This window comes from Mesoplodon bidens (assembly GCF_964165515.1).
Source record: "Mesoplodon bidens genome assembly, chromosome: 19".
NCBI lineage: Eukaryota > Metazoa > Chordata > Mammalia > Artiodactyla > Ziphiidae > Mesoplodon > Mesoplodon bidens.
In genome coordinates, this window is record NC_138179.1 from 6,430,562 (window position 1) to 6,444,406 (window position 13,845).

The window sequence follows — 13,845 nt, forward strand, 5'->3', positions numbered from 1 at the left end:
AATGCCTTTCCTCTCAATTTTTTTTTTTTGCTGTACGCGGGCCTCTCACTGCTGTGGCCTCTCCCGTTGCGGAGCACAGGCTCTGGACGCCCAGGCTCAGCGGCCATGGGTCACGGGCCCAGCCACTCTGCGGCATGTGGGATCTTCCCAGACCGGGGCACGAACCCGTGTCCCCTGCATCAGCAGGCGGACACTCAACCACTGTGCCACCAGGGAAGCCCCCTCTCAATTTTTATGTTGCCTGTGTTCTCATCTCATTTTTCAAAGTTTCTACTGACTGTGAATGGAAAGATAGCCTGCTAGGTGACTACTTTGTATGCTCTCAGAGAAGACTGAGGGAAGGCCTACTTCTCCTTAAAGGAAGTACCCATTTCTTTACTTTCTGATCAGTAAAACACCTTTTATCAGGACAAAGTTTTTCATCAAAGATTATACAAATAATTCTTGAGGGTGCTATTTATTAAACATAGTGAGCACTTTATATACAATTGTTATTACTATCTACTTTTTTTTTTTTTTTTTTTTGGCTGCATTGGGTCTTCGTTGTGGTGCACGGGCTTCTCATTGCGGTGGCTTCTCTTGTTACAGAGCACGGGCTCTAGAGTGCAGGCTCAGTAGTCGTGGTGCACGGGCTTAGTTGCTTCGTGGCATGTGGGATCTTCCTGGACCAGGGCTCGAACCCGTGTCCCCTGCATTAGCAGGCGGATTCTTAACCACTGTGCCACCAGGGAAGTCCTTTTTTTGCAGTTTTGAACAATGCTTCTGTGAGCATTTCTTAGTGCAAGATAGATGAGCACATAGTGGAACCTAGAATATGATAAAAGGGACAACATAAAAGAGGGAAAAGGTGAATAAAAGAGAGACTGGACATAAGTAAGATAACCTGCATTGTGATAAGTTAACTTAGTTTTTTGTCTAGGGTCAAATTTTGTCTAGGCAGGTGTGCCTGTAGCCCGCCATGTCAGGCTACTCACCTCCCCAGGTGTCAGGGAAAGAATTATTTACTGTTGACCATTACATCTCTGGTGGTGAGGTTTAGGATCAGTTTTATACAGGTTTGAATGCTATACTGATGACTGAAAGAAATACCCCTTTCCCCAAACGGCTTCTAGTCTCAGTGTAACTGTGGAATGGCCCAGCTGCATAAGTGTGCCTTTGGACTGTGGTATTTTTAGTATAGTATATCATGGTATGACAGTCCTAAGGTCCCAGAGAGAATATAAGCCCTACCTCCAAAATTTATTGTCATTTTAAGAGTAAATAATTCCCCTCCCTTGACCAGAAATAATTATTTGTAGATTTATTTCTCGGACAGTTCTGGAAAGTAATCATTAGTATCACTGGGTTTAGGGAAAGGTATCCCTATTACCTATTCCTAAATCAAAGGGTTTGTCTAGTTATATATGAAAATCTGAATAGATGTAACGAATCAGTTACATATTCTGAAAGGTTAGAACAGATAATAGCCTTGAAGAAGCCTTTTGGTTTATGGTATGTTTGGCAAGAGGACAGAGAAAAGGTTCTGAAAAAAGATTAGGCATGTAATGGGGTTTTTCACTCTCTGATATCCTAAGCTGAAGTAAGTCAGAGGACAGAACCAAAGAACCAGGGGACTTTAGAGCTTCAAAGGCATTACGTTTTTTGCAGTCTTTCGTTCTTGCTCTCTTTCTTTTTTCTTAAGATTTTAAACTTATTTTTATTTAATTTTAGATTTTCTCCAATGAGAGAGACCTGGACATATTTCTTAAAGAGCATGACCAAGTCTAACTTGAACATCATGATTAAAATGACATGTTCTGATATTCTCACCAAATAGAGGATGAGAATTCCCAGAAAATAACATTAAGCGTATGACTCGTAACAAACCATATGCAGAACATTGGCTCGTTGTCAGGTTGCCAAAGTCTTATTGGAAGACAAAGTCCCCAGTTTTACCACACAAGAAAATTTCCATAACTCAGTCATTGAACTCGGGGGATGGGGTTAGCTGGAGCAGGCAGGGACTTTTTACCAGATACAGAATGTTCCGTGCTCCTCTTTGCTGTCTCCTATTTCTAAGTTAACTTGACATTTGACCTCAAGAGTCGGACTTGCCTGTGGCAAGAGAGATCATTTCAACCAGTGAGTAATTAAGTGCTTGAATCTTAGTGTTGTTTCTTGTTCCTCACTCTGTAAGCGGTCAGAATGAGCTATATTGGTCTGGACTTTTTCTTCTACAGAAAGAAAATCTATCCTTTCATTTTATTTTATTATTATTATTATTATTATTTTTTTTTTTTGGCTGTGTTCGGTCTTCATTGCTGCACGCGGGCTTTCTCTAAGTTGCGGCGAGAGGGGGCTACTCTTTGTTGTAGTGCGCAGGCTTCTAATTGCAGTGGCTTCTCTTGTTGTAGAGCACAGGCTTTAGGCGCGTGGCCTTCGGTGGTTGTGGCACGTGGTCTCTGTAGTTGTGGCTCACGGGGTCCAGAGCGCAGGCTCAGTAGTTGTGGTGCATGGGCTCAGTTTCTCCGCAGCATGTGGGATCTTCCCAGACCAGGGCTTGAACCTGTGTCCCCTGCATTGGCAGGTGGATTCTTAACCACTGCACCACCAGGCAAGTCCCTACCCTTTCATTTTAAAATACACAAACCTGCTTTATGTATTTGATTCTCTTTGACTTTTTTTGATCATTGTAAAATAATCAGAAAAAATTATGGAAGTGTGGAACACAAATAACTGTATTAATCGGAGGAGGATACAGAGGTTTTAAGACCCCAGCTGCTGAGAATCAGTTGTACATGCTGATTTTAATATAATCTTCTGTACTTCAGGTAGAAAACTCCTTCTTTTTCATGTCCTCTTCCTGTAGTTTATCTTCTCTTTTGACTCTTAACTCCTTTGTATTTTTCTTATAGATATTGGGAGGCAGATAGTTAAAGGTTAAAGCAAGAACTCTGGAGTTAGACTGTAAGGTGAGAAATGGACGTTGTATTAGGAAGTTACTCTTAATCATAATTAGAGCATTTCTGTAGAATGATGAAAACTAAAACCCAATTATATTAACCTACATAGTGGGTAAAGAAAAAGTCAGGCTAAGGTCATACCTGACACATTTTAACTGTTCTATAAATATTTGTTGACTAATTGAATTCATTTATTCGTTTTTAGGAGAGACCTCTGTGCATTTTAGGCTGAGGGAAATACTCTGGTTAAAAGCTAGAGACGGAAAATACAAATGAAGAAAAGGAAGGACGTGGGTTGGATATAACATTTAGTAAGCACTCAGTGTGCCAGATGCTTTACATTTGTTTTTATGGATATGCATAATAAAACCTATAAGGTACTTACTATCACTGTCTTCATGGGGAAACTGAAACATATTTAAATTCATGTAAATGGTAAGAGCTGTAAGGAGATAGGATCAAAAGCCTGAGTGGTTTGATTTATTCTCCTTAACCACTTCTTCCTTCAAAACTGGAATGAAGGGACTTCCCTGGTGGTGCAGTGGTTAAGAATCCACCTGCCAATGCAGGGGACATGATTCGAGCCCTGGTCTGGGAAGATCCCACATGCCGCGGAGCAACTAACGCCATGCCCACAACTACTGAGCCTGCGCTCTAGAGCCCGCGTGCCACAGCTACTGAAGCCCATGCACCTAGACCCTGTACAAGAGAAGCCACTGCAGTGAGAAGCCCGTGCACTGCAACAAAGAGTAACCCCTGCTCACTGCAACTAGAGAAAGCCCGCGTGCAGCAACGAAGACCCAACGCAGCCAAAATTAATTAATTAGTTAATTAATTAATTAAAAAAATAACTGGAATGAAGATTTCAAGATCTTTTGAGGTGGAAAAGACGGACATTGAGAGAGTGCTGTAGAAGTCAGTGAGGTAATCTTGAAGTTGGGAGATTTGGACGGGAGTGCTAGTTTCAAATGGCTGCCTCGTGAATGTGATAGGGAGTCAGCATGAGTTCTTTCTGTCTACTCTCCTTGTTCACACTTGTAGTGACCTGGCACAGCTGAAACTAGTTACTACCGGTGTTACTTTGAGAAACCTACTGGGTTTTGTACTGTAGGTTTAAATGCATTTTTTTTTTCCTCTCCCTCTCATCACCCTTCTAGATTAAGTTCATTGAGAGCAGAGATCTTGGCTTTTGTTTTTAAGGTTATCTACTGCATTTAGCGAGTTTCTGCCTAATGGTTGGAGTAACTAGATTTTTCTTGATGAGTTTAAATTCCTTTTCAGTACTGTCTTTTTTTTTTTTTTTTTTTTTTTTTGCGGTACGCGGGCCTCTCACTGTTGTAGCCTCTCCCGTTGCGGAGCACAGGCTCCGGACGCGCAGGCTCAGCGGCCATGGCTCACGGGCCCAGCCGCTCGGCGGCATGTGGGATCTTCCCGGACCGGGGCACGAACCCGTGTCCCCTGCATCGGCAGGCGGACTCTCAACCACTGCGCCACCAGGGAAGCCCAGTACTGTCACTTTTTTCACTCACACTCAAGCCACTTTGAATGATATAAAGGCCAGTGAGCGTCCGTGCTATTTCACCTTAAATTTGAAATTCCGCAAACTATTCTTTATTCTTGACCTTTGGGTCTGCGGGTCCCTGTTGCTGATTTCTTTCTTTCTTAGAACTCAGGGGGTCATCCAACCAGCCGCAGATGGATTTGTCACCATATAAAGCTGCCATCCGTGTGTCATTTTCTGTAACTGAAATCCGTTGGTTTTTAACAGGGTTTTGTTTTAGCAGCCAATCACTTTTACTTGGTTCTTGTAGACCCACTTCTTTAGCTCGGCCCTCATTCGTTAACATAAATGCCTGTTGGGCTTCTATTGCTCAACTCAGAATCCTGAGATGAGGTTTTGTTTTCAAAAGCCTCCCTTTAATGATAGCGTATTTCAAAGAGTATGTGCTCATTGTAAGGAGGTCTTACCTTCATCCTGATTCTTATAGAAAACAATTCCAAATGTTCATAAGCAAGTGCAGGGCTTCCCTGGTGGCACAGTGGTTAAGAATCCGACTGCCAATGCAGGGGACGTGATTTGAGCCCTGGTCTGGGAAGATCCCACATGCCGCGGAGCAACTAAGCCCGTGCGCCACAACTACTGAGCCCGCGTGCCACAACTACTGAAGCCCGTGCGCCTAGAGCCCATGGTCCACAACAAGAGAAGCCACTGCAATGAGAAGCCCGCGCACTGCACAGAAGAGTAGCCCCAGCTCACTGCAACTAGAGAGAGCCTGCGCACAGCAACGAAGACCCAATGTAGCCAATAATAAACAAATAAATAATTTTTTAAAAAAAAGAACAGCAAGTACAATTGAGGGTTACTTTTTCTGAAAGATGCCTATGATGGAAATATGCTGTGAGGCGGTAGACACAGTGCACCTGATGTTTCTGGCTAAAGCAGTGGTCTTCCTTCTACACAGCCGCCAGGAAACTGATGGTGTCATGGGTTTATAATTCTACTCGGCGCACAATGGACTAACTTGAGTACCAAAGAGGTGTTAAGAATTTGAAAGGGGCACAGCTGTGAATGGAATTCAAGATGTTTTAATCCCAAATCCTGAGGCTGAATCACAACGAATGTTAGATGGTGCCAGAGACTATCAATTCTAACTTACATATATGAGAAAGCCCTAGATTTTAACTCTTTCATTTCAGTCACATGGGATTACTGGATCCCATTTTTACTGGGTTAAATATGTTTATTTGCAGCCAACACCAGTTCATTTACTTGTCATATTCCTGGGTTAATGGATTAATTAGGGATCAATTTGTATCTTTCTTTCTTTTTTCTTTCTCTAATCTCTGAGGACTGAAAAGCTCTAAATATTAATGGATGTTAGCATGATGGCCTTTGGCTTCTTCAGAAAGATTGTTTGATAAACTACCTCCCCTCTGCCTTGCCTGCCTCTTCTCCTGAGCAGTCTACCTAAGGAGGAAAGACGTGTTTTTTTTTTTTTTTCATTCGAAGGGAAATCTATCATTGTTGAATCAGGCCAGGAGTCTGAGATCCATTCTGAGTCACTATGAATAGAGTTCTAGTATTGGTCGGGGCCCCAGGGAAACTGGTGGTTAAATACTGTGAGAATCTTTATCAGACAGGAAATGACAACTCATTAAAGTACTAACCGTTAAGCCTGTTTAGATCCTGGCCTCCGTGCCCAGTGGGGGCAGGGCCGGGGGTGGGGTTGGTTATGGCGGTGTGGTGTTTAACTCTACGGTGTTTGACCAACATGTGCACGTTTCTGAAAACAAAGAATTATTTATAAGACTGTTATCAAGAAAGGGACTTGCTAGGCCATCTTGTCACTGAACTTCTACCTACCGTACTGTCATTGCCTCTTTTGTTCAGAAGACAGATCAGCATGTAATGGAGGTGGGATAGGGAGGGGCTTTTATTTCATCCCTGAAAATATATCCTACCGGTACCTTAACTGTAAAATTTAATCTCTTTAGCAGAAGAGCCTGTAGCTTCAGTCTAGAAGAGTCTGTTTACGGCTCTACTTACTTCTCAGCTCCCAGGACAAATCTCAATCTCAATTGATAGAATTCTCTGGAGTCAAATTTGACTTATTGATTTACATTTACATACAATGATCCTCACCCAATAAAGAAAATTCTAAAGACCTTGATATTCATTTTAAACATAAATATAAGTTTAACTGTGGGCACAGGATTTCAGTCTCTTGAGATTTGGCTATTCAGGTTCTTAAAGGCCCTCTTTATGGTGGCCTGTAGGAGCCACTATAAAGGATGGAAGGATGAGCAAAAGAGAGACACTTAATCTGGATCTTTGTAGAAATAGCTTTCTTTTCTCTAATATGTTACCTAACAGTTTTGCCTTGAGTTGGTCTGCTAACTAAGCCTTAAGATATTTTTGACCTTTTGGGAACAAGGTATAGTATCTGTACCCCTTGCAGTTTAGTTTCCTGGTCTAAACAAGTGGTCTCCACCATTGGAGTGGGACTAAAATAGAACTTCTATTTATATTTATTTTCATCTTTGTTATTTTCTTTTTTGTGTATTTTTGTAATGTACATAACATTATTATGGTAGTATATGTACATATAATTTATATGGCTATACATACATGGAGGATATAGCTTACCATCAGTCTGATTGGCACTCCCTCAGTCCACATATCAGAAGATCACAAATCATGGATTACAAAAATAAGCTAGGGTTAGAGTAAGAGTTCCATGGTACAAAAGGGGCTTACAGTGGGCATGCTGCAATTTATTGTTTTTTCTATGTCCCATTAATCAGAAATATTTGCTAATGATAGCATGAAAGCTGTCATAATTAGTAAGACATTTAGTAACAATTTAAAAAATTTTAAGATTTCATCCATATTTTATCCATTTTAATTTGTATTTGTACGTTTTACTATTTGCGTAAGTATTATACATCTATCAAAAATGTTCGCAGACCATTGGTCTAGGCTCCTCTGCCCTTAAAAGCTGCTTTTGGTGCTATCAAAAAGTAGTCTACTTCAAAAGATGTCTATTATGCTTTCTGAATTATAGCAGCAGTAGACTTGATTAAACCTTTCCTTTCCCTTTCTTTTAATACTACCCCTGACCTGAATCTTCTTCTAAAAACATTTTCTCACATTCATAAGCTTTCTGTGGTTTAACTAACCACACCCTGAGAGTGTTATTTCCATGTTCTGATTAATCATTAGAGGAATGTTAAATAAATCAGCCTCAAAGTACTGCACAAATAGTGAAACGAAGGTTAAAAAAAATTTTTTTGCCCATACTTTTTTTTTCTAAGAAAGATAAAGGCTTACTGCCCTATAGCCTTACTAGGAATCCATGTCAGACAGTATGTTTTCTGGAACGCCAGTGATATGACTTACACAATCACATTAATGCTAAGATCTTCAAAAAAAATGGCTAAGAAAGCAGAACCTGTATTAAAACTTTACTTTATTAATACCTGTTTAATTCCCATAGGCATTTCCACTGCTTAACCTTTATATATGCCCTGTGTAAATAGGGCTAAACAAGACAAATCAATTTTTTAAAAGTTTATGTTACTTCTATGTTACTAAGCACTGTGCCCCAGTTTTATGATGGCACATAATAATAAAAAATACTCATCTGGGTGGAAAAATCCAAACAGAATCATGAACAGGAAAATTTCAGGTCTTTTAATAGCAAGTCCTAGATTGATGACTATGTCCGTGATGGAGAAGAGATTCAAAGTAAATCAAATCGTGTGTTTTTTATATCTGGTGAACCAATTTGTTTGAGAGTTACAAAATTTGAAAGGAGTCCCTTGAAAACAGAATAACAATGACCGATGAATTTTTTGGAATGGGTGTATGCTCATAAAATGAAAATGTAAGCATTGTGAAAAACTGGAGTACTCACATCACCCACTCTATGCAACCTCTGCCAATTGTGATGCTTCCTCTGGTAGATTTTCTGGCTTTTTGTGGGAACACAATGCAGACCTTTATTTATAATGAGTCAATATGGGGAGAGTTTAAAATACAGATTTCTTATCAGATAAGTGATTTCCACAAACAGAGTCACAGATGCATTAAAAAACATAGAAAAATAATAGATTTTGTTTGCATAATGGTCAGGGCCCTTGACAGAATTTTGCAAAGAAGTTTGTCTTGTTTTTATTTTAACACATACTTAGGTATATAAGCATGGCAAAATATTGTTCCCATGAAACCACTTTTGAGCTCTGAGTGGGTTTATTAGACTTATGTGGAATTTTTTCTTTACTTTTTTTCCCCTCTTTTGTTTGCATTTTCTGAGGTGTTCTGTTTGTTTGTTTCTTTATTAAAATCAGTAACAAAAGTTCAAAAATTGCCATTAGAATAACTTGTTGGAAATTTGTTTCTTCATGAGTTATATTATCTGAAAAATGTGTGTGCCAAGAAAATAAATATCAAGATATTACTATCCACAAAAATTTTTTTACCCACTATGCTGAAGGTCTACAGCAAGGAAAAGTAGATGAGATCAATTTTGTTCTTGCTTTTGTTTTCCTTTGTTTTTTCCTTTCTTCTTTAAGGCTTTCTCACCTAGAGAAAATGGCTGTTTATGGCTAATTTAAGTATATTTAAATCCAACCACTGACTGGAAAATAGTAACTCTAATACTTTGAACTTAATCAGCACCTAATGGCAGATGGAGAACTTCACCCACCTACCATGGGTTGAGATGAGGGTCCTTAGCCAGGTGCACAAGGTACTCTGAATTTAATGGCTTTCAGAAAATGGCATTTAAGTTATTTCCTGAGCCAACTATAAAAAGACACTGAACTCTGATGCAAGTTATTCCTTCCTCATGTGTGTACCTTAAATTAATCCTAAATGTCAGAATGGACTCTTACCTCTGTCTGCTGCTTGAAAATAACTTGAGGGATGAAGTCATGAGATGGTGTTATTGTTTCTCTTAAATGTATGTTAAGAGTGAAAGCTGTAATTTCAATTTTTATCTAAAGAACTTAAAGAACTTTCGTGTTAATTAAGAAAACTTTAGTATAAGAGTGCTTTGTATAAGCTGAGGCATGTGTGGCCTTAAGCCATTGTTTGTAGTCATAGAGAAATGAAAATAAAACTAAAATTTTGATGAATATATTTAAAAAATTAAGAGGACCTGACAAATAATTCATTATGTAACACTTAATACCTAGTTTTCAAATATGTTAACTTTTTAGATTTTTTCAGATCATGTGGCATTTGTTCATAATAGTTTTGGTTAATATATTGCTGTTAAAACTTTTAACTTCTCTATTTTCACCTGTTCCTAGTCTCTTATGAAAAACTGAATCTCCCATCCCACCACCAGAAACTCTCTAAAGCATTTAACAAACACCATAGCCCCTTGAAAAATTAATCTCTGCATTAGCCCAAGATAATTCTTTGAAAGTTACACATCATGTAAATGTGTAATGACATATATTCTCTATCAGCTAAAAAAGTAGGTCTTAATGGACTTACAATGGCAAATCATTTATGGTTTCCAGTTATTTTGAAGGGAATCTAGAATGATTGTTGCCAGTCCCTTCCTCATTCCCCTCAACAACAACAGCAAAGTAGAACCTTTCTACCATTGGGTCTTGGTTCTTAATTTTCTCCTTAAATAATGGCTTGACCCTGGAGCCCAAGAATGATTTGAGGAAAACTGTAAGCCATATTTTTGCTTAACATCAGTCTGAAGTTAGAAGTCTGAAGAAAGAACAAGACACATAATGGAACCCAACTCTTGGAGGACATCAAAAAGGGAATTTTCAAGTCATTTCTTGTACAACCTAGCTGTTCAAATAAGCATACAATCATTTCAGCCTCTCTAAATGTTTTTTTTAACTTTCAAAAGAAATGGCTTGACTATAGCCATCCTTGGGAGTTTAAAACAATGACATAAGTTATTGTTATTAAGAGTGAAAGAATCAATTTCTGGGAATTCCCTGGCAGTCCCCACTTTCACTGCCATGGACCTGGGTTCAATCCCTAGTCGGGGAACTAAGATCCTGCAAGCTGTGCCTGCAGCCAAAAGAATCTCTGAAGGAAAGTTCTTATAAATCTGTAATCTTCAAAGCCAGTCTTTTTGTGCATTTATTTTACTGGATTTTTTTTTATATTCATGTGGTTTATTTGAAGTGTAAGTGGATGAGCTATTTGCATTCCTTTATGCATTATATAAAGAACTACCCAAGGGAAATCTGTTTTAAAGAGAAAGTTTGTACTATTGTTGCTCCTTTGTAGAAGAATCATTACTAATAAACAGCAACAGAGCTCAGAGACAGCTCTTCTGGTTTATCGTACTAATGTAAGGCCACGTAAAAGTCTATGAGAGGACTTAACCCACAGTCTCCCTCCCTTCTCCGTCTTTTTTTTTTTTTTTTAATATTTACTTATTTATGTGGGATCTTTAGTTGCGGCACGCAGGACCATTTTTTAGTTGCGGCATGTGGGATATAGTTCCCCGACCAGGTATCGAACCCAGGCCCCCTGAATTGGGAGTGCAGAGTATTAATCACTGGACCACGGGGGAAGTCCCACTTCTCCATCTTTGATGTCTGTCATACAGGTCTTCTGGAATCATCAATGCACTCATTGCCTCTACTACATATGTCTATCCAGGCCTTTTTACATATCCTTCAGTATTCATTAAAGGACTTTTTAAACAACTTCACCCCACACTGATCTCTCTTTTTTCCCTTCAATTCCTTTGGAATATATCTTCTGTACCAAAAAGTTGAGAAATTTATTATTGACTTATAAATTCTTTTGTTTGTAAATCAGGTCGTGTGTGTGTGTGTGTGTGTGTGTGTGTGTGTGTTTTGAATCCCTGTAATGATTTTAAGTTCTTGGACATAGACTATTTCTTGCAGTTTTTTTCTTTCGCCATAGTTCCAATTACAGTGTTGGATATAAAGTAAGGACTCCATTAAGGGTGTGGTGGTTGATAATTAAAAGGATCAAAGAAAAGTATCAGCCAGGAGTTATGTATTTGTTCACCTCTTGTAAACACAGGAGCAAGAAATGTCTCTTCCTCTACTCCTGCTTTTTGTTACAGAAAGCAGCAACTGAATTGTTCTAGAAAAAGGGCAGTGAAGTTCATTTAATACTTACTTTAAAAAAGAGAACATAAGGCACTGTTGCAAATACATAAAATACCTTTTGCTGGCCCCAGGAAAAAGATTGGGCTCACTTAGCTTTTAGCCCTATTATTATCAGATGAGAAAATAAAGGGTATAGAAAATAGAGATGTTTGGTTTTCTAAGTTGCCCCAAGTTGCCATTTTTTAAAAATGCCTGCAAGCATTTCTAAAACGGGAGCCTGGTACCTACAGTTGCCAAACCGGTTTAACAGCACTATCTCCACATATTCTAGGTGAGAGGGAGCTCCGAGTACATAGACTTATCAGAGATCACTGTCCCAGTCATCTCAGAACAAGTTGTTTAGTAAAATGTAGTGTAGTTTCTGTGCAAACCATCTACCATAAGCCACGAAGTGATTCAAGGTTCGCAGTCCCTTCTTTGTTCCTTTGTTAATCACTGACTTCTGACTAGTGGGAGGTGCCTCCCAAATTTGCTAATGCATTCTTTTTGGATAAGGATGACGCACAGATTGTCCTAATAAGGACTTGGATTGAGAAAGGACCGCCCCCTCTGAGAAGATGGGACAAGTCAGAGAGAGGGCGGGCAGTTTCTTTTTCAACTAGGGATGACACAAGCATAAGTCATTTCCTTATTAATCGGTTCAAACCAGTTCTTACAGGAACTGGTGGTGATAAATGTGAGACTTCTCAGAAGTCATTCATTTTATTCTTTGTACCACACCAGTGTGCAGCATCAGCTGAGAGCTGGCCTCACTCTGAGAACTAACTCTTCTACTAGAAGGGACTCTCAGCTCCTATTTTCTTCTTAAACATTTGGAGGGAGAGCTTTTTCTCCTTTATGGGGCTGTGAAAGGATGAATTCTGATCCACTGAAAAGAGTTCACAGGATTTCGCCAGCTCTGCTGCTTGTTGTTGGTTTTTTTCCTCCTATCTAATCCCTGCTTTTTGAGTTGAGGCGGTAAGTGGATTTTTCTTTAACATTTTTCCTGCCTTTCTTCCCAAATGTATCTTTTTCCTTGGGTTATTGTACCCTGCTTCCAGTGCTGTCCCTGGCATAGGTCCATCTCTGCAGAAGCCATTCCAGGAATACCTGGAGGCCCAGCGTCAGAAGCTTCACCACAAAAGCGAAATGGGCACACCACAGGTGAGACTTTCCTCTATCTTCTCTTCTCCGCCCCCCCCCCCCCCCCCGGTTTCAGGGCGAAGTTACATTCACAGCACTCACTGGCATTTTTAGGCAAATAGAGTGAGGTTTGTCAGTCTTAGCAGAAGTTTGAGGCTCGGTTTACTCTCTACTGGCAAATGTGCCTTTGTCTAGATCAGAAAATGTATTGATAACTTCTATTTTGTACATCTTCTCCCAAAAAACAAGCCTTGGGCTAATGGAAAATAATGGATCTGTTATGTAGAATGAGTTATTACCTTGATCTTAAATGATTTATTTATAAGTAGCAAGTATACTTTCCAAGTGAATTAAAAAGTTAAAATTTATAGCATAACAAAGTATTGGACTTAGTGAGTTCATTTGAATATCTTCCTTCATTTTTGCTCTATTTTTCTTTTCACAGATGGGAAAATAATTTTTTTCTAATATAAACCAAAGCTGTTAACATAACTGAACTTAAAAACTTAATTAAGTTAAGCCTGCCTTTTCTATAAACAGTTCTGCGGCAAAGGAAATGACTAGAAGAGGATGAGTAAGCAATAACCTGAAATGGGAAACTTGAAGGAAGCATAGTGTTTTCCTTGTTTGGTTGGGGATTTTTTGGTTTTTTTTTGTTTTTTGATGGCCTTACACTCTTTACCTGGCCCTTTGCTGCCCTCAGTTGACCAAACATGACTCCAGAAATAGATAACATTTATATTTTAAAAGCTGCTCCTAATCCTGGAACAAGAATATATATACATGTAACTATCTTGACACTACTCTCTCCAAGTATCTCCATGGTGACTTCAGATAGTAAGATTTAATCAAAGACTTTATGTAGTGAAAGATAAGAGATGACTTCACACTCACCCTATTCTAAACTATATGAATCAACATTGACTTTATATCTAACAAAGTGAAATCTTAATAGCTGGGTATAAGAAGGCCTGAATGTAGATTTCACAGTAGCTGAAGACACAAGACTTTTCATTTTTAATTGTTTAAGCTTTATAAGTTGTAAGCTCCAGGTTCTCATTATTTTCATTAAAACATGGTAGGTGGTCCCCTTTTTACTACTGAACTAATGAAGCATTTCTCGTGGATTGTTCTGCCTTTCTTCCTGCAG

General features: G+C 39.0%; 1 protein-coding gene across 3 annotated transcripts in view; it reads left to right on the forward strand.

The window, feature by feature from the left end:
- VMP1 (vacuole membrane protein 1) overlaps positions 1-13,845 on the forward strand; it is a 131,970-nt gene that overhangs the window by 115,647 nt on the left and 2,478 nt on the right. For all 3 annotated transcript variants that reach the window (XM_081220407.1, XM_081220409.1, XM_081220408.1), the window contains one exon: positions 12,614-12,716. In XM_081220407.1, coding sequence (XP_081076533.1) covers positions 12,614-12,716 — 103 coding nt within the window. The remainder of the gene's footprint in view (positions 1-12,613; positions 12,717-13,845) is intronic.